The 25,241-nt window shown below is 35.4% G+C and overlaps 2 protein-coding genes across 9 annotated transcripts in view; one reads left to right on the top strand and one right to left on the bottom strand.

The window, feature by feature from the left end:
• Positions 1-25,241, bottom strand: part of LOC110442415 (coiled-coil domain-containing protein 180-like) — a 71,393-nt gene that overhangs the window by 40,101 nt on the left and 6,051 nt on the right. For 3 of the 6 annotated variants that reach the window (XM_021486015.1, XM_021486022.1, XM_021486031.1), the window contains exons 9-18: positions 24,231-24,394; positions 23,150-23,269; positions 22,402-22,481; positions 22,026-22,114; positions 20,961-21,083; positions 19,506-19,679; positions 18,972-19,087; positions 18,274-18,397; positions 16,345-16,419; positions 13,949-14,014 (exon numbers count right to left, since the gene is read on the bottom strand). In XM_021486015.1, the coding sequence (XP_021341690.1) occupies positions 13,949-14,014; positions 16,345-16,419; positions 18,274-18,397; positions 18,972-19,087; positions 19,506-19,679; positions 20,961-21,083; positions 22,026-22,114; positions 22,402-22,481; positions 23,150-23,269; positions 24,231-24,394 (1,131 nt within the window). Of the gene's footprint in view, positions 1-13,948; positions 14,015-15,167; positions 15,189-16,344; positions 16,420-18,273; positions 18,398-18,971; positions 19,088-19,505; positions 19,680-20,960; positions 21,084-22,025; positions 22,115-22,401; positions 22,482-23,149; positions 23,270-24,230; positions 24,395-25,241 lie in introns of all 6 variants that reach the window. The other 3 variants (XM_021486039.1, XM_021486045.1, XM_021486053.1) reach the window with 3 other exon arrangements.
• LOC110442469 (arrestin domain-containing protein 4-like) lies at positions 398-5,758 on the top strand. 3 transcript variants are annotated; one of them, XM_021486100.1, is made up of 2 exons: positions 398-639; positions 3,261-5,758. In XM_021486100.1, the coding sequence occupies exon 2, from the start codon at positions 3,378-3,380 to the stop codon at positions 4,557-4,559; it is 1,182 nt and encodes a 393-aa protein (XP_021341775.1). In that variant the 5' UTR covers positions 398-639; positions 3,261-3,377; the 3' UTR covers positions 4,560-5,758. The 3 variants fall into 3 exon arrangements, with proteins under 3 accessions (XP_021341775.1, XP_021341784.1, XP_021341791.1); XM_021486109.1 differs by having other exon boundaries at positions 415-486; XM_021486116.1 differs by lacking the exon at positions 398-639 and adding an exon at positions 2,579-3,111.

Raw genomic sequence — 25,241 nt, 5'->3', positions numbered from 1 at the left:
TCATCTGAAAGAACAGCTCAAAAGATGCCATTTAAATGTGTTATGTTTTATCTAGGGTGTACATACACTTATTTCATTTATGCTTTTGATTCTGAGAACGTGTATTCTCCCCCATGGAAATTTCAAAAAGTTGGCAAGGATGAAAAATAAATACCAGGTAATTATAATATCAATTGAGAAAAAAACCATAATTTAAATGTACGTAAGTATGATTTTATAATCTCCACTTCTTACAATAACATGAAAAGGTTCATTTTGCATTGCCACACTGTACTGTTTATTTTTAGAATCAATGTAATTGAAAACAGGTTTTGCTAATAATAGATAGCCGACCTTAAAAGGACCCACCAACCAATGGATTTACCTGTGGAATTGTTATGCTAATTAGGAGATCACTGAGCTGGATCCACTGGCTTGTGAAGTAGCTTACACTGTACACACGTATACCTGTTCAGTACAGGTAGATTGTAAACAGGTCTAATACAGGTAGGCTGTGGTCTCCTAGCAGACAAACCAAAATACACCAATATCTTATAGGAATATATCTGAACTGGTAAAAGTAAAAAAAGACACGTTTAGGATATATGAGCTCAGAGTTGTGTGAGATGACTTGAGGACGACTTACATGTGTATGGACAGGTAAGTAAAATTAGTAGTGAAGTACTTCTTACCTGTGAGACTGAAATGTTACCGGCTCAATGACATGTTCTACCGACATTGACAAAACAAAATGACATACTCGTAATGTCTATTTCATAACACAGACATATTTATAAACGTAATGTTTATACAAAGAATCAATACTATATGGGTTTTGGATTCAAATCTACCTCTGTTATACAGACGTCAGATCAATGGTACATACAGTGACATTGAGTTTCTATAAGGTTCTGGAACCCATAGAACCCATACTCTATTTTATCCTTAATAATGATTTATAAAATGTCTAATTTCTGATATACCAATATTTGACTATACAGAGGCATGAGGCGGAGACCTACTATAATTAGAGCCGATATGTTACGTATAATTTTACACTCCTTTCTGTTTGAAGTGAGATAATTCACGAAAATTCTTTCTCACAATGCCTGGTGTATTATTGTACAATATGAAAGAATGGTGGCTATAAAGGTCAGCCACCCGAACCAACTTTTTCTGTATACATGATGTACTATATTTCCATAACTACATGTACTTCCAGCTCTACACTGTGGCCTATATACACAGGGTTTTATACCAATCACTAATGAATCATGGCTCAACAAATCAAAGACATTAAGATATGAAATGGACGATTAATTTAAAACAGATTTAGACAATACTGATTACAAGGGAATTATTTTTAGAAAATGCGCTAAGTGTGCCTTTGTTCAATTTATTATAAGGCTTATTGATGTTGATGTCAAAACATCTATTTAAACAGTAACAGAAACACTCTGTGACTTCTACAAGTACACCAGAGCTTATTTCAACCAAGGAGATAAATCTCTATAAAGAGGTTATATACCTAGGCAGTCTAAACAGATGGTTTTGTAAACAATTTTTAGTTCCCTTATCATTGTTGAAGCCTCTAAATAAGTTGAAGGTATTCCAAGACGTCCCTTATATTAACTGTCTACATAGGGGCTCTGGGCCATTACCAGTCTACATTCCTGCATGGTCAAATGCTAGCCTGTCAATTCAAAATCTGATGAACCATCAAGATGATATCTACTTGGTCTATATCTAGGTCGGTCGATCATGTCCCACTTGAAAACATTCTATTAACAAACAATGCTTCTTTGTAATGTATTGCGAAATATGTTTTTGTCTGTTTCATATCGGAGCGTGGCACAACTATACCTTACATTTTCGCATCACCTTTAGATACAAGAGATATACTCACAAATTGCATACAAATAATCTTTAATGAGACAGGTAATATGCGTGAGTTGGTGGAACCCACCCTGAAGATCATGAGCTGTACTATAGGTAACACTGTCTGCCGGAGGATACTCGAAACCAAATATCACCTTGTACATGGATAGAATTAAAAGGCAGAAAACAAAAGTGTTGTCTAAAAACTACCTGTTGGACTGAAGCCAGCACTGGATGTCACAGTTTTAATATTTAGCAGCATCTTGAATTACAGAAGTGAACATATCTAAAACAGTAATGGTATCTATACATGTCAGACCTTCGTACCCAACTCACCCTTCCTCAGACACAGTGAGGTTCTTTACCTTTGATCAAACTTCAAATCAAAGTTTACATAAACATTATCAAGCTGTAACGATTAATACCGACCAGAGCAGGAATCCTAAACTTCATATCAAAATCTATATAAACATTATCTTTGACAACCTTTACCCACCCCAAGCTGGAATCTCAAACTGATAAGGCAACAGGGTCTGTCCAACTTCGGCCAGAAATTCTAAGCATTAACATCTTTACGCTCACCAATGGTAAACTTTCTAGTCAATACCGCTGCTGTCATGAGCACTTTCGTCAACCCTGCATGAACTGGTACAGGGCTACATATTTTTATGCCAGTCTACTTCAAATCGAATGATTTAAATCACGATTTTGCAATAGGTGTCAACAGTTTTGTATTGACTGAAAGCTTACTGGTTATAAGTGCACTAGACCGATGAGGCTGTTCAATGTGGGAAGATCCACTTCATATTAGTCTTGCCCAAACACCAGACACCACACCCTTACCGCCACACTCCTACGTAAACCGTACGTCCTTTAACCTGTCTATTCACCTAACCAGACAGGAATTGCATACAAACCATTATGACCAAAATGCAAATTACTCTTTATACAAGATGAGGTAACTTTGAGCTAAGCACCGTATTTAGTATTAGACCATACAGCTATAGTTGTTAAGTGAGGACCAGCTTAAGAAACGCTGTGGCTGATTTAATCGTCAGTACCAATCTTGTGTTTGAACTTTACACATCATCTTATAAACATTTACTATATAAAGGATATATTATCCGTTTATGACCAAAATAGGTGTCAATCGATACCTGTGTGATTACGTGACATCACTCTGCAGATCACTGAGTAAAACACTGCTTATATTACATAGCACTGCTGAGAGAATCAAATTCCTTCATACTTGAGGTTTGTGACAGTCTTGTTATGAAACACACTTCAAGAGACATATAAGTAACATTGAATGATGAAAGATTTACAAGAAGCGGTTCAAAAATTACTGTCAAATCCTAACATGAAAAATATATACATGACAGATTTTTTTTCTTCTGTTTCAGCTGAAGAGAAACACCTGTAAAGCTAGTATACCAGAAGAAACCCAGGATGACCTAACTGGAGATTAATACAAACAACATTAAACGAGAGTCTTGAACCACAGCTAAGGATTTGTAACAATGGGATCATCAGTCCTAAATTTTGGGCTTGCCCTTGAACATGACATTGATGAGCAATACCAATATACTCCAGGCGAGGTTGTCAGGGGCAATGTGAACCTTGAAACCAATGGTCGCACTGCCATACGCAGGATCACTATCAACATTCGTGGTGAGGGAGTAGTGGCTTGGGAGGACCAGGTAAATGGGGCGTTCAAGGCTAACGAAGAATACATCAATGCCAGTCACGTTGTGGAAGAAAGCCAAGGAAAAGAGCCTATTATGCTAGAAAAAGGCAACCATCAATTTGACTTTGAGTACAGACTACCTGACAATCTGCCTTCTTCTTTTATTGGTAAGTTTGGGAGTGTTACGTATGTGTTCAAGGCTAGTGCTTATGGTGATCGCCCTGGTGACACCTCACTCATCAGTGAACCCTTTCTCATCCTCCGCAGTCTGCCCCTCCCCGAGCGATTCAGACATGGCGCTTCCGCAAAATTGGAAAAACGCATATGGAAAAAGCTGTCAAGTGGGAAAGTCAAGCTCTCAGCCAGTATAAACCGGGTAGGAGGAACCCAGGGGGAGGACCTGTTCATAAACGCTGAGGTAGCAAACAGATCTCCTGCCAGGATTACTGCGATGCAGACCTCAATTATCATGAATACCCTCTACCACGCTCAAAACCGTGCTATACCCTTCCGTCAAATTGTCAATAAGCGACGGGACGAGTATGAACTATTACGTGGTGACGGACGTCGATGGCAAAATGTGCGTCTGTCTATCCCTCCCTATATCCCTGAAACGAGACTCGAGTATTGTGATATCATTGAAGTCTCCTATACTCTACAGTTCAGGATAGAAATCGCAGGTGGGAAAGAAATGAAAATAGAATTTCCATTTATGGTCGGATCCATGCAAGAAGGACATGAAATTGTGTCACGTAATAAAAACAGCATCATGAACCGTCAGTGGACGTTGAGCTCGAAGGAGCTCCAAATGGGCCCAGCAGGTGACCCGGCCCCGGATTACGACCATGATGGGGACTGGTATCACGAGAATGTGCCAGAACTTCGCCCAGAAGATTCTAAGGTTACAAACCCATTGTTTCAGGATCATGACAAAAAGATTACACATAAAAACATTGAAAACTTCCAACCTACACTGGATGAGCTGCCAGAGGTTATTGAAAACACAAAACTATGATACTGGGATTCTATCTAATGTTCCACAATGGATTACAGATAGTAGTGAAAAGGGTTGCATCTTTTCATTACAATGAACTGTGCAAAGGTATATAATACAGTATACAAACTTTTTTTTCAGGAAGATGACCATTTGTGTTAAGACTATGAAAACTCAAGTTTTTGATTGGAAAAGCATGTTTATTTGAGAATGTGTGACTGGTTTAGATTTAGATAGAAAAACAAAGAGTATATAATTACAAAGCTATGTTGTGATATATACATTTCAAGGAGAAGACTTTTAGCATTATAGTCAATGATAAATTAAAAGTTGAACAAATATCTCTGTGCAGTTGTTTCTAGACTATTCCCCAGTCCTGACCCAGGATAGGGCTGCCAATGTGAGCAGCCTGGCTGTATTTACAATAAAATAAAATGTGACGTTCCTGCAATATGGAACAATATAAAGTAGACTTGACTACAACACTGGGGGCAGTTATGGGCGTGGGAAACAAGAGTTCTTATTGCCAATAAAAGTCATATAAGTGCTAATATCTCATAGTTGATAGTGTAGATGTTAAAATGATTTTTGCTGAATTTCTTATATAAATTGTCATGAATTGCCAAGGTAGAGCTTAAAAGCTTAGATAACTTATTTTTGTGTGATAGATTTTACTATGAATACATTAAAATATGCTGTAACTAAAAACAATAGTTTTCACTATTCATAAATATTGATATATCAATCACTCATGTGCTTAAAGTAGAACCACCCTCATGTGTAAATAAATTCGGTTTTTGGAAGACGTCCTAATGGATCAAATATCACTAAAATGCCTTTTCTGCCTTCAATGCTTTAAGTTTACATGTATATATATTTAATGAAGGATTTATTTTAGTAACGGAGGTATGAGGCATGTTTTACTCCGCTCAAGGTAATTTTTTCTTAATGTTGGGAGCCCAAGGGTCCATTGCTCTAGATCTAAACAAGTAGTCATATGTCTTATGGTATTACGTTTTTGCTCATTAGATAATGGTTTAAAGATTTATTTATTTTTTTAAATGGATGTTTCCACTTAAACTAATGATAATCTAAATTAATCTGCAGTACCTTTAATTCACATACAAATACCTATAGAAACATCATAACCCTCAAAAAGCCAAATTTCACCTTAAAGTTTGCTTCTTTACTTAGGGTCTAACATTATGCGGGACAGGAGGAAAATTAACCATCAAAATGAAACAGATCCCAATGCAATCATAGCCCTATAAATGCAATTTCTTTTTGCAGTTTTTGTATATATATATTTATACATGTGTTTATTCCAATGTGGTTCTGTTCAATGTATCATATCTACAAATGTCTATCAGTACAAATTGTGTCTACATTTTAACTCATTCACCCCTGAAATTGCTTAATGAATTATTCCAACCGTGTGATTTCAGGGGTGAATGAGTTAAGTAACATCACTATATGTATATCCCAGGATAATTACACTGTCTTTATTATTCTCACGGGACATGATGCAGCATTTTGTTTTTGTCAATTACATGAAATGTACATAATATATAGTTGTTATATCATTAAAATATTTCCAGTCACATTACCATGATTTGTGTAATTAACTACAGTAGAACAGGCATTTTTTGTCTCCATCTATCAACTTAAGAGTGCATGCTACCTTACTGAAATAGATCTCCTACAAAAAAAAAAGATTTCTAAAGTAAGAAATAGGTGAAACATCTTTTATAAAACTTAATGAAATATAATGTAACTCCTATCAAAAAGATTTTTTAAGTAAGAAATGGATCAAACATCTGTTATAAACAGCAATCTGATTTTAACTTTACAGTTGTTTGAGTAACACAACATATTTATTCATGATTTTTTAAGGGAAATAACGCTAACACAAATCATTGATATAATGTGTGTGGTAGCATGTCCCCTTTACTACACATCAGACATCCAGCTATATACATTACAATGCTAATGGGTAAAGAAAACTTCACCTGTAAATTGGTACATGTTAGGTAGGTAAAAGTGGGTGTTGGCCAGTTAATTGTTGTTTACAAATTAAACTTGAGGCATGACTCATAATGAAAAAAGTTCCTTATCATAGGACGATCAAGGGTAGTAGAACTTGCACTAGTATAGTCCTCCAGATAGTATAATATATACTAGTTAATAAAATCTCAATGATAGTAGACCATGAAGTACTCCCCGGTATCTGAATGCTATGGCATTGTGTACAATGTATAATGTTCAGTTTATGTAAAACTGTCTGTAGGGTCACTAGATTGTCCATTATACAATAACCTCCAATTTGTTATTTAAAACCTTTACACGACACAGGCCATAACCTTCAGGACCCCCTCACGTGTACACGACACAGGCTATAACCTTCAGGACCCCCTAACCTGTACACGACACAGGCTATAACCTTCAGGACCCCCTAACCTGTACACGACACAGGCTATAACATACAGGACCCCCCAACCTGTACACAACACCGGCTATAACATCCAGGACCCCCTAACCTGTACACGACACAGGCTATAACCTTCAGGACCCCCTAACCTGTACACGACACCGGCTATAACCTCCAGGACCCCCTAACCTGTACACGACACAGGCTATAACATACAGGACCCCCTAACCTGTACACGACACAGGCTATAACCTCCAGGACCCCCTTACTTGTACACGACACAGGCCATAACCTTCAGGACCCCCTAACCTTTACACGACACCAGCTATAACCTCCAGGACCCCCTAACCTGTACACAATACAGGCTATAACATACAGGACCCCCTAACCTGTACACAACACAGGCTATAACATACAGGACCCCCCAACCTGTACACGACACCGGCTATAACCTCCAGGACCCCCTAACCTGTACACGACACCGGCTATAATCTCCAGGACCCCCTAACCTTTACACGACACAGGCTATAACCTACAGGACCCCCTAATCTGTACACGACATAGGCTATAACATACAGGACCCCCCAACCTGTACACGACACCGGCTATAACATCCAGGACCCCCTAACCTGTACAGGACATAGGCTATAACATACAGGACCCCCTAACCTGTACACGACACAGGCTATAACCTTCAGGACCCTCTAACCTGTACACGACACCAGCTATAACCTCCAGGACCCCCTAACCTTTACACGACACAGGCTATAGCCTACAGGACCCCCTAACCTGTACACGACATAGGCTATAACATACAGGACCCCCCAACCTGTAATCGACACAGGCTATAACATCCAGGACCCCCTAACCTGTACTCGACACAGGCTATACAATCCAGGACCCCCTAACCTGTACACGACACAGGCCATAACCTCCAGGACCCGAGAACCAGTATGTAAATAGTTGTTTATTTCCCCAGGACAAGTAGAGAACATTGTTTGACATCCTTCCATGCCTTATAGATTTAAACTGGTGTAATTCTATGGCACTGTTTATATTGTATTATGACAGGGTCCAGACTTATTAGTTCACTTTTCAATGCAGGGATTAAAGTCCATTTGAAGCCTTCCAACATGGACAAAATATTATAATATTTCGAGATTCTATTGTAACTGTTGAGTTAACATAAGTCTAAGAGTATATCTGTACATCACCTGGAGTTTGTAGTGGCTACTCAAAATACTAAATTAAAGTGTCAGACTGGCATTCAAACTTGGGACCTTCAGACTCTATAGCCAGATGCTCAAAACTAATGTATACTGGAAAATTTTCGCTGCAGTTCAATTTTTTTCACCTTTTTCGACCTCCGTAATGAGGGTGAATTCATCATTAAAGCAAAAATTTGTAAACACCATAATATACATGGCAAATAAACATGAAAGGGCAATTTCAAGACTGGACGGAAACAGATTTTACCATCAAAGGCCGAAATTTGACTGGGCAAAACTTTCCCAGTATTCTATGATAGAGAGCTATTTGGTCACTTGGTCATCATTCGGTCAAGCCTGGCAATACATATACATGTATATACATAACCTAATACCGTAGCACGCTGCTCCATCATTATTGAAGGACAATGTTGTACAACAAAGACTTCATCCAACTGATAAATACTACACAGAATATTACCAGTAAAACAGCTAAAAACAAAGAAACGGGCAGTCTAACAATCCAAATCTAACCTACATTCACTCAGTCAGAGCTTGACAAAGGCACCAGTCGGATAATTCACACATAAGTCCAAGATATGAGATAATAGCAACTACAGCAAAACCTGTCTACAGTGACCACCCAAAGACAAGAGGAAAACTGACCCCAGTATATAGAATGTATACCAAAACACCATTTTTTAATAATATATTGTTTCTAGAGGCAGGTGATATTTATGACAAGTTTTATAGACTATATTGTTTATTTTTAGATATAACAGTCACCTATAAAAGCTGGATAACATGGGGACAGTCTAAAAACAAACAGGACCTGCGTATATTTCATTTTATTTTCTAACAGCAGTCCACAAGGATGTCATACAGGATACATTTTCTAAGAGTTGTACATTTTTTTTTAAGTCATGATTATATATGTTGTCTGGCAAGCTATGTATCACATGTCAGATGGCCATGGCTTTAAGAATGTACAAGGAAGTATCGACACCAATCGCCTGTCCCAGTTTAACAGAAAAAACACCAAGGACATACAACTTTGTAAAGAGCATTAGGGCTATAAATACCATTAAAACAGAAAGCATGCCTGGCTTCACCTGTGTGAGCATTTATGGTGCCCCCGTGTCTACATATAAAAAAATTGTGGTATAAATTCCCACAATTCTATCACACAATCCTTTAAAACATGGACCATTGAAACATAACAAGACGTTACATTCTGTCCTTCTGAACAGGAAGATTGGTGAAAAAAAGTTATTTAAAGTTTATTCATACTTAACTGATTTGGTTGACAATTTGTTTATTAATCCTTTCTATGTTACTTTAGTAGACTCTACCATGCTTTGATCTGGATGAGTCCATTATGGTTTACAGTGGTGAAAGGGTTAATTAAATGTGAGTGTCTTTTGCCTTGACCTTTGAATCATGAAATTTTCTAAGGTTTACTTGAAATTCAACTTCAAGACAACCTTAATAAAATGTTTGATCAAAATTCATTGAGAAATGAACAAGTCACTAATGTAATGACACTGAATCAGGATGAGGCAAGATAGGGATGAATAAACAGGACGGGACAGTCTTGTTCACACTATTTATATACACCCTCCCATAAAATGGCAGGGCATAAAACGAGTTTCTTAATCTTACCTTTTATGAAGTAAAATATAGAAAAAATCATGCTTGCTCTACACTCACTTAAGGATCCCCAAGCAACTGCCACAAACTGTATCTATGTGTTTGAAACTTTTTATCCAGCATGACTATAGCTTTGATAAGTTATTTCTGAAAAGAAAACCGTACCTTGCGAGACTTTTATGAGAAATATCAAATATTAAATACACAAAATATAAGCAATTTTTACAACAGTGTTCAGAATGGAAAAAAAATCAGCAGGGTCAGATCCGGGTTCGAACCCTGGACTTAAGATTGTTAAACTATCGCTCTAACAGATTCCGCTACCTGGTCAATGGAAGTGTCCTTGCCCAATTGATCTACAGTGATATCTAAACGGAAGTTAAGGGGAGATTACTGTATATAGGAGAAACCACAGTGCAGTGGGACAGGGACACTTAAGGTTCAGGAACAGAAGATTCATAAAGACTTATAGATCAATGAACTTCAAGTGTTTGACTACTGACTATACAGACCTGTCCATGCATCACAGAAGACAAATCTATATACATGTACATATGTAATGAGCTTCTAATAAGGTATCTGTCAAACCTTTAAGCTATTTCCTAATGATAATAACATTGTACCTCTAAACTTCATACTCCTGTTAAACACAACAGCCTGCAGCTGGTCCAGAAAAACATTACACACACTATTTTCTTTTGACAACTGGGACTAATCAATCATGGCTTGTGTGACTTACTTATTGTTCCTCTCTATATTCACGTCATTATAAACAGATAATGATTTATTATTTTTCAAGTGACTGCCTGTGTTGGTGTATTCATCTCTGTATGAATTCTTTTATCACCAGCTGTAAAACTTCAGAGAATGACTTAAGTATTGATTTGTCATGTTTAAGCTGACAGTGCAAGTTAAGAACCACTCCAGTGCATGGAAACAAAGATAATGGACCTCATGCATTAGTCTGAGGTGTTTAACTCATTCACCCTTGAAATTTCATAATGAACTATTTCAACTTTTCAATTGGAAAAGTTCAAATTTGACTACAGGGGTGAATGAGTCAAAGCAGCAGGCAGTGGGTCTGAGTCACAATAAAACTGTAAAAATTTGTGATGCTGTTTGTGAGGAGATGTCTCGACAAGGATTATAATATTAATTTGTGTGGCCTGTTGGTGGTCCTTAACTTGCAGTGTCAGCTTTAACATTGAACATCAATAGCAAGTTGTTTATTGAAACCGAGTTACTCAGCTGGGGATGACAGAATACATACAGTGTTACACTACAGTGGGCAGTCACTCCGTAAAAAACTTCAATGATAAATAATATAAATCACACTGTGTTTATAATGACATATAGAGTGAAATGATAAATAGGTTACACAAGCTATGATAGATTACGTTAATATCAAATATCAAAAGAAAAAGGTGTATTTAATGTTTATCTCGATCATCTTCACGCTGAGAAAAAAAAGGAATATATAATTCAGGTAATCATCGTAGGAGGATACAAATTTACTTCACCCTTTTATATAATCCATCAACTGATAAATGACAACAAACTGTAGTGTTGAAAGATTGACCAATTTATATAGGTCACATAGGTGTGTCTGTCTATAGAGGTCACATAGGTGTGTCTGTCTATAAAGGTCACATAGGTGTGTCTGTCTATATAGGTCACATAGGTGTGTCTCTATATAGGTCACATACCAGTAGGTGTGTCTGTCTATATAGGTCACATAGGTGTGTCTGTCTATATAGGTGACATAGGTGTGTCTGTCTATATAGGTATCNATCACATAGGTGTCTGTGTATATAGGTCACATAGGTGTGTCTGTCTATATAGGTGACATAGGTGTGTCTGTCTATAAAGGGCACATAGGTGTGTCTGTCTATCTAGGTCACATAGGTGTCTGTCTATAAAGGTCACATAGGTGTGTCTGTATATATAGGTCACATAGGTGTGTCTGTGTATATAGGTCACATAGGTGGGTCTGTCTATATAGGTCACATACCAGTAAGTGTGTCTGTCTATATAGGTCACGTAGGTGTGTCTGTCTATATATGTAACATAGGTATGTCTGTCTATATAGATCACATAGGGGTCTGGGTATATAGGTCACATAGGTGTGTCTGTTTATATAGGTCACATAGGTGTGTCTGTCTATATAGGTCTCATAGGTGTGTCTGTATATATGCATCACATGGGTACAATAACTATAGTCCATGTCTCTATGGACAGATATTCTAAGAGTCATGGAAATTCAGGTGTGTCTGTCTATATAAATCACATATCAATGGGTACAATAACTAGCCCATGTCTTTATGGACAGATCAACTTAGGGTTATAGAAGTTCAGGAGCGTGTCTGTTTTATATTCATCACATATTAATGGGTACAATAACTAGCTCTGACAATGATGTTTCTATGGACACATAAACTTAGGGTCATGAAAGTTCAAGTGTGATTGTCTATATTCAATACATATCAATGAGTATAATAACTAACTAACATCTCTATGGACACATAAACTTAGGGTCATGGAAGTTTAGGTGTATCTGTTTTATATACATCACATATCAATGGGTTTCAAATTCAGGTGTGTCTGTCTATAAACTAGCTCATGTCTCTATGGACCTATAAACTTAGTCTTAGGTTCATGGAAATTCAGGTGTGTCTGTCTATATAAGTCCCATATCTATGGTTACAATAACTAGCCCATGTCTCTATGGACTGATAAACTTACGATCATGGAGATCCATGTGTGACTGCCTATATATGTCACATATCAATGAAAACTAGCTCATGCCTCTATGGACAAATAAAGTTACGGTCATGGAGATTCAGGTGTGACCTCTCTATACACTACAGGTCACATATATGTACAGATAGACTTCTGGTCACAAAATGTGACAGATGTGACTGTCTAAATACATCATATATATATGGGTACAATAACTATGATAGCTCATGTCTCTATGGAAATTTAACCATAGAGTCATGGAGATCCAGTATGACCTAGCTATAGAGGTGACATATAAATGGGTACAATAACTACGATAGCTCATGTCTCTATGGAAATTTAACCATAGAGTCATGGAGATCCAGTATGACCTAGCTATAGAGGTGACATATAAATGGGTACAATAACTACGATAGCTCATGTCTCTATGGAAATTTAACCATAGAGTCATGGAGATCCAGTATGACCTAGCTATAGAGGTGACATATAAATGGGTACAATAACTACGATAGCTCATGTCTCTATGGAAATTTAACCATAGAGTCATGGAGATCCAGTATGACCTAGCTATAGAGGTGACATATAAATGGGTACAATAACTACGATAGCTCATGTCTCTATGGAAATTTAACCATAGAGTCATGGAGATCCAGTGTGACCTAGCTATAGTGGTAACACATATCAATGGGTACAACTTCCTGACTCTATGGAAACATAACTTATGGGCATGGAGATTAAAACATAATCTCTCTTGTGATCCATCATGTCGAACTTACAACCATAGATGTGAAAGTGTCCCCTGTCAATACATGTCACAAACAGTACCAATATTCACCATCCCATGACAATGCTGTCAAATTCAGTTGGCCTATGACAGAGAGCTTTGAATGATTTTTCACTATTGTAACATCATTATCAAGATGGCTGTTCTGTTGATTGAGAATACATGCAGCTTTCCATCGGTTTGAATGACAACTGAAAGTATTTCAAAATTTAAATGGGTTGGCGGGTCGACGCATGAATAAAAAAGGTGCGTTTCACATGCTGAAATATAATCAAATCACAACAAAAACAAAACTAAAAACTAAACACACAAAAAGTAAAACAAATATGGAGATGATGTAATAAACTACCACACATATATGGTGAGTATTTAAAAGGTCTCAATCAGGAGCAATATAAGCAAAGACAAGCAAGCTCAGGCAACGGTAGAAACAGGCCAGGTGAATGTACCTTTACCAGGTAAACACTAAATCATGCAGAAATGGTAATATACATGTATATGTCAACAAAAACGCTACATCATAAGCTGAATTCGTCTGTGAACAGTTAAGCAAAAGTGAAGTAAATGACTTCGTCAACTCACAAACCAAACTCTGACCTACCAACAGCGATTTATCCTTTCCTTTGAATTTTCGTGAAGTTTTCTTGCCTTTTCTAGAGCGATCCTCCTTTTAAAGCACAACCAAAAACAATGCTACTTTAACAAAATCACAAGACAATATCGATCGACTAGCCACACTGGAGGCAAAAACAACAATATAGAAAACTGCAAACATCTAAATAATATCTCAAAAGGCAGCAGCATTGTCTTCATAAATGAACAGAAATGATTTGAGAACTGCACCATAAAAATTGTACAAAAAGTTTTTAACTCATTCACCCCTGACGACACATTGAACTCTTTTAATTGAAAGGTTGGAATGGTTCATTTTGAAATTTCAGGAGTGAATGAGTTAATAAGCCTTCAATATGTGCGAAATGTTGTCGTTTTGTTTATCACTTGAAGCCGACTCTCATGAATATGTACATTGTACTAGGTAAGCAAGTGTAAGAAAATATCCCAAATTTACGACAGCATGTACATCAACAGATTTTTAATAATCTAATTTTGAGTAAGTATACTTTCTAAATATATATGTTAATCAATCTAACATACTTTCAAAAGTCTTGGTAATAATTGATATATTCTTTTAAAATATCATAACTTTACATGTACTGAACATTTTAGAATATGTCCATTTTACATACTTTCAAATGTTTCAAATAAATTGATCCTTTAAAACGATTCACCAAGCTAAGCAGAAACACTATAACATGCACCAGCTACAACTGAAAAATTGTGATATTTCAAATAACAGAAAATTATACAACAAAACAGACTGAAAATGTCTGCATTAAAACAAACAATTAATGCTTTCAAAACTAACTTGTCATAAAAATAATTAACATTTTTTTTTTCATATCATAAACAAATTTGTTTCTGTTTTTGTTTCTGTCAAGATCATAAAAGCAATATTTGAAAGGAAAGGAAAATGTGTAAGATGTGTTTCTATTCACATGTATACAACTGAAGTTCATGTATCATTACCATCACAGTCATATTTATGTGCAACAAAATGATTACAACTTTAAAACAAAATTGTGAATTTATGTTAAAGTCACTTTTGATTTTATATTGTACCTCACTTAGCATTCCTCAATAAATGAGGAAACTATAAAAGGTAGAATTTCCACGGAAAGAAATATGTCTTTAGACCAGAAGAATGCTTTTATGATCCACTGACAAACATGATAAAACGAGAACTGTTAACTAACTCTGACCTTTTGTCTTTTCATCAATGCCTACACAAATGTTTAAAAAAACGATTAATTTTGATTTGTCACAGAAATTCTGTTAAAAACTGCAAACTAAAAAAAACGACAGCAAATTCATAGAACCACACATGATTAATATTCATAACACTCATTAATATTCCTTGACAACTTCATTGAAAGTTTGCTCTCTAGCTGGCATTCCAAACCACAATGTGCTAGCTATTGTAATACACTCACTCCCACGTAAATGATGATTAATTTTATGAAAGAACAATGTATATTGTTTTCTTAGTGCTGCAAGCACTGGCTGAAATAAGCCAATAAAAGTGATGAACATGTTTAGAAAAATATGAAGAACTTGATCAGGTCTGTAATAAAATGTTTTAATTATTGTATTATGTATCCATTTCAGACAGAAGTTTTGTAAACTGAAACAGAATAAAATAATATCTGACTACTAAAAGAGGTATTTGAAATCACCTCTTATTTTCTAAGTAAAATTTTGTGATCTTAATTAAAATTATGTTGTATAAGTAACATACACAAGTTAGAGAAAACCAGACTTTTTCATGTAAAACAATTAATTTCTGTCAGTTAAATTTCCATTAGTTTCTACCCCATTTTAACCACAGACAAGTACAGATGTAACCCTAGCCCAAGACAGGTACACTTGTAAACAACATCTTGGTACGTTATGTACCTGTACAACAAATACTGTGACACCTGAGGCAGGTATATGAGCAGGTGTGTTACAACATGTACCTCTACATCCGGTATACGTGAAGGCCCTATAACTGTCTGTGATGACTAAAACTAATTTAATAAGTGTATTGCATAATGTGTTCGTGAATAATATTATAATATCTGTTCAATTTGTTATAATTAATGTGCTATAAATGTAACATGCAGATTTCGGATGGATTTAATTTTCTATTTAAATGTCAATCCTATAGTAATCCTTGATAAAAAAAAAGAGTTGATTTAAGTTTGTGATCCATATACAAATTTTAATTTTAAAGCTTTTCCGTTCCCAGAAGGATCAACAATGTCTAATAAATATTCAATCAATCACTTCAGGAAAGCAATCATGTACTAGGATCAACAGTATCTAAGATATTCAATCACTTTAGAAAAGCACAGACACACACTGAAGTTAGTCAGACACCAGAAAATAAACATGTACCGAGACCACTGTAGTAGCAGAAGATACCGTCTTTTCTTTGACTAGCACGGTTATAGTGACTTTCGGTTCGTCAAGCTGTAAGACAGAGCGAAGGTAAACACTACTTGTCAAGGATGATAAAGAAAACGCTGCACAGATATCTCTCCTGTACTGTACTGACGAGGTGTAAATGATGTGCACACGTTATTTACTTTAGTTTATGTGTAAGTCACTGATCCTGTTCAAATCACCACAGTCAATCTTCAATGGACTCTAATTGATCACTAACATTAGCAGAATTCCACAGATTACACCCTACAGGGTGTGGATGATAAAGAATTATACAGAAGTTAGAGGATATCCTCATACAATAATTAAAATTGAAATACATATCAATCTATTTATAAAGAAATATTATATGATTAAATTTCATTTTTTTTTTTTTGTGTCAACAGGTACAATATAATGCAAAACATAATTGATGAAATAGGATTTGGAAACAAATTTTACAACTTTTATAAATCCGTCTCCAGGTTGTATTGTATGATTCAAACCATTATGTGGGTTTTTTATCACTATTTCAGGCAAATTTTTTTTTTTATATAAACCAATTAAAAAAACTAATGAAGATGTTTTGTATGAAACGTAGGGCACAGAAAACCGGAACCTAAGATGTACAACTTAATGTTTTTAAAAATTCTACCAGCACAACCTATATTTTCATAGTAAATACTGAAAGTTGTCTCTAGCCCTTACACAAAATCTACTAGCCCCAGGTGTTAGGCTAGTGGAAATCTACACATCTGTACATATCTAACATAGGAACGTCACTTCATAGACAGCCAATATACAGGTAAGGTAACAGGAATTTGTGTTTATTAAAAAAAGAGAAATTTTAACTAATTTAAAACATTATTGTTAATCATCATTTTTCACCTCCAAATGATTGAGTCAAAGGTATAACAAAAAATCTTCATCAATTATTTTTACTAACACCAAAATTTGTTTGCTGCAGTTACTTTTTCACTTTTTTCACCCTCTGTAATGAAAGGGAGCTAACTGATCATGATTGTGAGTATGTTTCACCCTCCGCAATGAAAGAGAACTTATTATGATCGTGAATATTAATAAACTGCCCACCAATACATACTGCCATTTCTTCTGTTTCATGTAAAGGGTGAAATCAACAGGACATGAATATTGATATTCCAGGAGAGGAGGCGATAGATCGCAGGGTAAAGGTTGACCAGTACACAACACCTTCTAGTATCTAGTAGGGGGCAGCCACATACACCCTGCTGTTGTGACATTTAACCTATTTTTCAGATTGTATAAGGAGTTAATACGACAACATTGAAATGATTCCAACAAACTACTACACAATCTTAAACATCAGTGAATACACAACAAAATGTTTACAACAAGTTAAACAAAAATGTGCATAACAGCAAACACAAATGACTTTTTGTGAAAAGAAGTGGTTTGTTTGAACTGTGCCTGTTACCCTAAATATTGAGATTGTCCCGATAGAAATCAGATATGTTACTTTTAAATCTTCAAAGATCATTTGCAATCAAAAATATATTTAAAGTTTTTGAATATGTTTAAAATTTGAATAAGTGAATGATATGTATATATACTGGGTACAAAGAAATGCAGAATCACACTGTGTTTTTAATTTAATTTATAATATTAAGCAATGAGGTTCCTATTCTCCCCTGTATATGTGTATATTTATAGATAGGTTTGATAACACAAACAGTATGTTTTAAGAAACAAGTCTATCAAAAAAATTTGACACTATATAACTCGGAACTCCTGACTACAGTTTTTCGTAAATTTTTGTGGGGATTTATTTGATACATTTATCAACAAGAGTTATCAGACTGTGCCAACAACTAACAGGTGCAGACATGAATAGTGCTGAGTATCAGATACGCATGTACTTACATCCGGGTGTCGGTCAACCATGAAGAACCGACAGACAGCCAGGTCATAATTTGTCAGCTCCTCTTTCACCATGTTGGGGTACTGCTGGACAATAGATGCCTGGTCCTTGTGGAACACCTCATACCTGTCAATAAGGGGAAAACAATATGTCCTGAGTATAAGGATATAAATAAGGGGAGATAATCCACGAGGAGTTAATCAGACAGATAGTTTGAGTGATAAATCCAAAGTATATACATGTACATCCAAGCATAAAGATACTAATAAGGGGAGATAATCCACCAGGCACTGATCAGACAGATATTAAGTGAAAAATCGAAAGAACATCAATGTATGTACAAACAAACTATGTGACTAACAGGCCTCAGAAATGTATTTCTACCAACACAAGCTAAATTTTACATTGGAGGTGAAAATTTGGTAAAAGAGTTGTTGAGAGAACCATGTAAACACAATATTTATAAGTGCATGTTCTTGAAGTGGACATCTTATTATAAACATAAATCCACAAAGTCTAGAAAAGGTTTACTGGATCACTAGGTTTATGCCTCTTCTTCTCTTCCGAACTGTGGACCAACCTGAATGAAAACATCCAAAGATGTCCTAATCAAGGGGAGACAATCCCAATATTACAACAGGATTACCAGGGCAGTTCATAGTTAAAAGGCAAAATGAGGATAAAACCTGAGATTACTTACGCTGCCTTGATTTTTTCAAGCTTGTCCAGTGCCTTGCTGAGGCTGTCTCTGAGTGAGGTCTCGGAGGCGTCCTGTCTCATCCGATCCATGATAATGTCTAGGTTAGCCTCCTTCTCCTGTGAAATAGATTATATATATTTATACAACTTTAGTTACAGTCCATTTTGGATTAGAGTCCCCATGGCTCAGAATAACTTCATTCACTTGATCACCATTTTTACAATTACTATAGGAACACAACTTCGCATTAAGAATAGACAAGTTTCTGATTATATATTGTTATATAATATATATGAAAAGTAACCTTTGTTTATTTTTTTGTTTATTTATATTCACTGTATTGATAAATTCACCCTCATTACTGAGGCGAAAAAGGCAAAAATTAAACTGCAGCGATATATATCTTATAGTAAAACAAGGCAACAATGTCAAATATCAAGATCTCATGGCCAAAGCAGGGTTGATTGTCATATTGACAATGCTGTCAGTGACTCCAGATTTTGTGGCCAACCATAGATCTGCTATCTTACTGACCTGATTCTGATTGTCGTGCTGGTGGCGACACACTTCGAGCTTCTCCTGCAGTGCCCTCTCCTGTTTGGCGAGCCCAATCTCGTGGACATCCCAGACATGAGCTGATCCTTGGGCATATTTAAACAGGGACCTTAGTTTCTCATTGGAAAAATTGTTGTGAGTCTCAAGCGCTTTCTGAAATATATGCAAAAGATGAAATAATACTGCATTTTATGACATCAAAAACATTTCTTCAAATCATTACACATTTACATATTATATATACGTATCACATATCACTTTAACCACAACACGTAAGACATTACCCCATTTCTTCAATGACATACGATCAATCCTTATTTTTCATTCAGGCAAAGTTTGTAGTACAGTAAAACCTTATTATACTGTCACAAGTTTTGTTCAGCAAGACTTTAGCATTACAAAGGGTTTCGGCAATATATTGGGGGCAATGCATTGTTAACAAAAAATGGAAAAGGGACATTGAGATATGTTGTTAGTAATATGTTATTGAGGTTTTACCTATATAAACGAGGGGACTTATAGAAACTGTCTGAGATTTTGGTGTATAAAAATTAGGAATGTTATATTGAAGGGTTATCAAGGTTTGACTGTATATAAACAATGGGCTTTATATTGGGGTACATATTGTACTGTATAGCGCTTTAAATTTGCGGGGTCAATATTTTGCGATTTCGTATTCAGTACATATTTGCGGGGGTTAAATTTTGCTGTGCACCCTAACCCCAATTTGGAGTGTCATCATAAAAGGTTAATCCTCGAAATACAGATAAACCTTTAGAAAACACAGATTACGAGAATCGTCATCAACCAGTGACTTCACACGAAAGAAAATCATGTGTATGTACCTTTGTAGGAGTAGACTGTAATCAATTAACCACCTACTGTGTACACATAAATATGTTGTGGCCAAATATATATTATTTGAGTTCATTTAAGCTTGCATAATAGTTGGGTTATAAGTATTCTCAACATGTTGTGATAAGGTCCGTAAAAGTGGTTAACATTTTCGATAATTTTGCTGGTGTTTAGAATTCGCGGATATAATTCAGCGCGAATATAGCGAAATTAAAACCCCCGCCAAATATAATCACTATACAGTATATCAATTAGGGTGTTATATTTAGGTTTTACTGGTATATAAATGAGGGGCTTTATATTGAGCTACATACTGACTTACTGTACATAAATGAGGGTGTTATATAAAGGTCTTATTGTATATAAACCAGGCTATCAATTCAGATATTTAAGCATGTTTATATTTACACACTACACACAACTACCTTTGATCTTATTACGATTTGAGCAACAACAAAAAAGACATTACCGATTGTGTAGACCACAAATATAGTGACAAAAATCCACCTGTGAACATAGCACTACTATACAGTAATATCAGTACTTTGTTAGCTTGAATGTAAACCTATTTGTACGTACATCCATAGTGTCAAGATTCTGTTCAAACACTCGTTGTCTCTCTCCCACCAGGGGGAGCAGGTCATCATCTATCACCTGCTGAACCCGTGTAGACGTCACAATTCCATCATCCAATAGACTTGTCTGAAAAATCAAAGGTGAAAGTTAAAGTTAAAACTTAAGACATCACAATTCTGTCCAATAGGCAGGTCTGGAAATCAAATGACAAAGTTCAAATTATATTTTTGAAATCAAGAAAAAAATTAGAAAATGTTTGTAAAATGATAATAATAATAATTCAAGGTTCTTATATACCGCTTTATCACAACCTAGTTTGTAGGTCGTCTCAAAGTGGTTCACAAATTAATATCCATGGTTATAGAGCCTTTGCAACCAGTAATTATCTTTCTAAACTCCCTGGTGAGCATACAGCCGGTGCTGCCATTTAGGCGCTCACAGCTAGCATGCAACAATTCCAGCGCTGCCCAACCACGTACTCATTTACAGCTAAGTAGACTGGAAACAAGCGGTGTAAAGTATCTTGTTCAAAGATACAACACGGTGCCGAGACGTGAATTGAACCCGCAACCCTTCGGTCACAAAACTCTGCGTCCTACCACTAGACTACCATGTCTCCAAACATACACATGCACCCCCGACCCCAACCCTGACCTTTGAACCCCAACCCCAAACACAATGGAGCTAAATGCAAAGTCTAACCAAATTCAGTGAAGTGAAAAATATAGATCAATAGATCACAGTGACCTTAATTTTATAAACTGGTGTAGTACTCCTCAAACATTTTTGTAACAAAGAACCAAGTCTGACAACTGTTACTTGTACAAAAATAAAATACTGTAAAATCAATAATTTTTGTGGGATTTTATTTTTGTTGATTTCTTGAGTTCTCTTCATCCACGAAGTCACAGGTTCACAAAGTAATAACAAGTTTGACATAAAGCTATTATCCATATGATTGGGTACTTGCAATTCACAAATTCATGTACCCAGGAAATGGTGTTTTTTCTGGAAACCACAAAATTTGGGCCCTACAAAAATGTCTTATTTCATAGTATATTAACGTACCTTGATGGAATCGATTCTCTCCAGGCACTTCTGACATACTTGCTCATATTCATCGTGGAGTTTGGCCATATGCACCTGATTCACAGAGTCTGTAACAGAGCAGTTTCTTTTTAACAAAATCCATATCGCACACAACCACCATTTACCAATATCCTACTACGTCACCATGAAATGGCATTATTGTGTAAATTGGCGAATAAGAATATAATTACTGATGTATCAAAATTAAATCAAATTGAAAAAATCCAAACCAAAAATAGGTTTTGTTTATGGTAGGACCAGCATGGTGTCTCCAAAACGTTGATTATCAAAGTTTTTAACGTGTCTATTAAAAAAAAATCACAAACCTTACTTATTTGACAAAAAGTTCTTATACCTATCTCTGTAGTGACGGCCACAATGTTCTTGTTCCACTGGTACACTGCTGTTTTGGTGGAGGCCGGAGGCTGCAGATCACTACCACAAAAGTTTTATTCACTTATTATTACATATGTATGAACAAAACACTTGTATATTTCTTAAAATATCATTACTAAATAACAGTGAAGTGAGTGTAAAGCTGTTTTTGTAGCAAAACTGTTTTTCATTTTAAACATATTTTCTTTTACAAATCAAAATAAATCAGGATGACTTTTTATCATTTGTCATAATTGTCAAAGCAAGAACTATAAGACTATTTTTCATAATGTAACAAAAAAATCCCTATTTTTATATCTAATGTTAACTAAATAAACTGGATGTTTAAATAAATTGTGTGCAAAATGATTCTTGGTTATTCTTATAAAAGAAGTTTTAATAAATCCAAATTACTATGTGGAGTTATTTTTACAAACAGAATACTACAGCAGTTAACAAGATCCTTTGAAGATGCAACAATTACTTTCAAAACACTCACTAATGTCATTATGTAGGCTACAGAAATTTAATTCATGACTTTTTCATATTTTGCACTTGCTTTGCCTGAAAATTTACTGCTTTGAGCATCCCACCATACTCATACTTCTAATGTAGTCTAATTATGCTGATTACACTAAAGGTGTACTATCATTAACTAAGGCTCAGCTTGTGCAAGAACAATGTAATTTCAAAGGATTCGATTTATGATGTGTCAGAGTAAAAAGTACCTTAGCTGATCAATTAAGTCAGTCCTCCTCTTGTTGAGGATCTTCTGTTCCGCTTTCATAAACATGAGCACCTTCTGGACCCCAGGGGGAGATACTACATCCTCACTCTGCATAAAGTCTCTATTTAGCAGGAAAACACAGAAAATTGAAATAAATGAGAAAATCTCAAGGTCATCAATGTATGATATTCTCAAGGTCATCAATGCATGATACTCTCAAGGTCATCAATGCATGATACTCTCAAAGTGATCAATGAATGATGCGCTCAAGGTCATCCATGTATGATACTCTCAAGGTCATCAATGTATGACAATCTCAAGGTCATCAATGCATGACACTCTCAAGGTCATCAATGAATAATATTCTTAAGGAAATCAATGTATGAAACTATCAAGGTCATCAATGCATGACACTCTCAAGGTCATCAATGCATGACAATCTCAAGGTCAACAAAGCATGATATGACACTAATGTAAAGAGGATATTTAATGGTGTCTTCATTAATGAGTGAAAAATATCTAAATATTAGCCACACGAGTGAGATACATTTGTTATTACTGAAGACACCATTAAATTTTCTATTTATTACATTTCTAAAGCATAAAACATGAAATTTATGCATTAAAACAGGATGGGAATCAGAAGCGTAATAATTAGCGCCATATTCTATTGACATATCACACTTGACAACAAGGCTGCGCGCCATTTTGAATGAGATACTCATGCAAGGTAATTCCGACGTTTTCTGCTATTTTCTGATATGATTGCTTATAAAAATGTTATTAATTGTATATTCATGTAAACACTTAAGTGTGTGTAGCAAACATTTACCATAACAACCACTTATTCTACCGTTGCTTCATTTGAATCTTAAAAAAAAATGTTGCCTTTGAATGCAGCAAATAGAAGGTACCATTATGATTGGTCAATACCAAAAAGTGACTTTTGGTATTTGTCACAGTGTGAAAGATAACAGCTTTAACAAGTTGATAGAATCTGATATTTCACTGGAGAAAAGATAATAATTTGCTTTTTATTTCATTAATTTTCACCATCATAAATCTTGGTATAGAGACTTTACCTGAAGTTCTGAATGGATAGGTCTGTTTTAAGCTTTTTCCAATCTTCCAGGCGACGTTTCCAGATTGTGTGTTGTGACTGTTCCCTCTCAATATCAGTAGACATCAGTCTTACATACAGGTCTGAGTATGCCCTTCTGTTACTCAGCATTGTCTGATTTATTACCTACGAAAACAACCGTATAATGATAAATATATAAACCAGAATCTATAGAATGTTCAAGTTATATTTTTACACAACACAAACTATCAATAGATACTTAGTTCTGCTGCAGATAATTGGTAACATCCTCCAAGTGACAAAGTGTAACACCCCCTGACAGTCAGAGACAGGATCAAGGGCTGACAGTGTGAGTTTCTGACACAATATAAATTAAGTTATAAAGATCACATATGTTGCAGAACATTTTGAAAATACATCAAGACAACAAGTCACTAACCACGTATCACCCTACCCCTCTGGTGGTGTTAGCTTATGTACACTTAACTTCATTTCCATGCATGAACAACTATAACCTATAAAAATGTATCTAAGTAAACAAATAGAATGTAACTAGAATTCTTAAGTGCTCATGCCAGTGACAATTCATATTACACATAGTCATATCATTTTCCAAATCAAATAAACATGAATTCGAAAACAAACACTGTACAGATGACTGTATTTTATATTATATTTTATATTATGTTTAATATTTTATATTATATTTTATATTATATTTTATATCATATTTTATAATGCATGTACCAGGTTCAATGGGAAATAAACTGTACTTTCAAATTAAGTAACCAATTCATAATAGGCTGACCATAACTCTTATAAAGATTCAGTGTTTAATTTCTTTTTTTACATCTGATTTGTGGGTAACACAAAGATAAGGCAAAGTGTATTTACAGTAGATTCCTGTAAATATATTATACAAATAGTATTTGAAAGTAATGACTACACAAAAAACTGTGACTCCAGATTAAGACATCTAGTTAAACCTTAGTCCGAATTATTCTGACGTTTT

This window comes from Mizuhopecten yessoensis, unplaced genomic scaffold, assembly GCF_002113885.1.
Source record: "Mizuhopecten yessoensis strain PY_sf001 unplaced genomic scaffold, ASM211388v2 scaffold1883, whole genome shotgun sequence".
Classification (NCBI taxonomy): domain Eukaryota; kingdom Metazoa; phylum Mollusca; class Bivalvia; order Pectinida; family Pectinidae; genus Mizuhopecten; species Mizuhopecten yessoensis.
The sequence above is the reverse complement of the archived record's forward strand: the minus strand, read 5'-3'. Positions and strand labels throughout refer to the sequence as shown.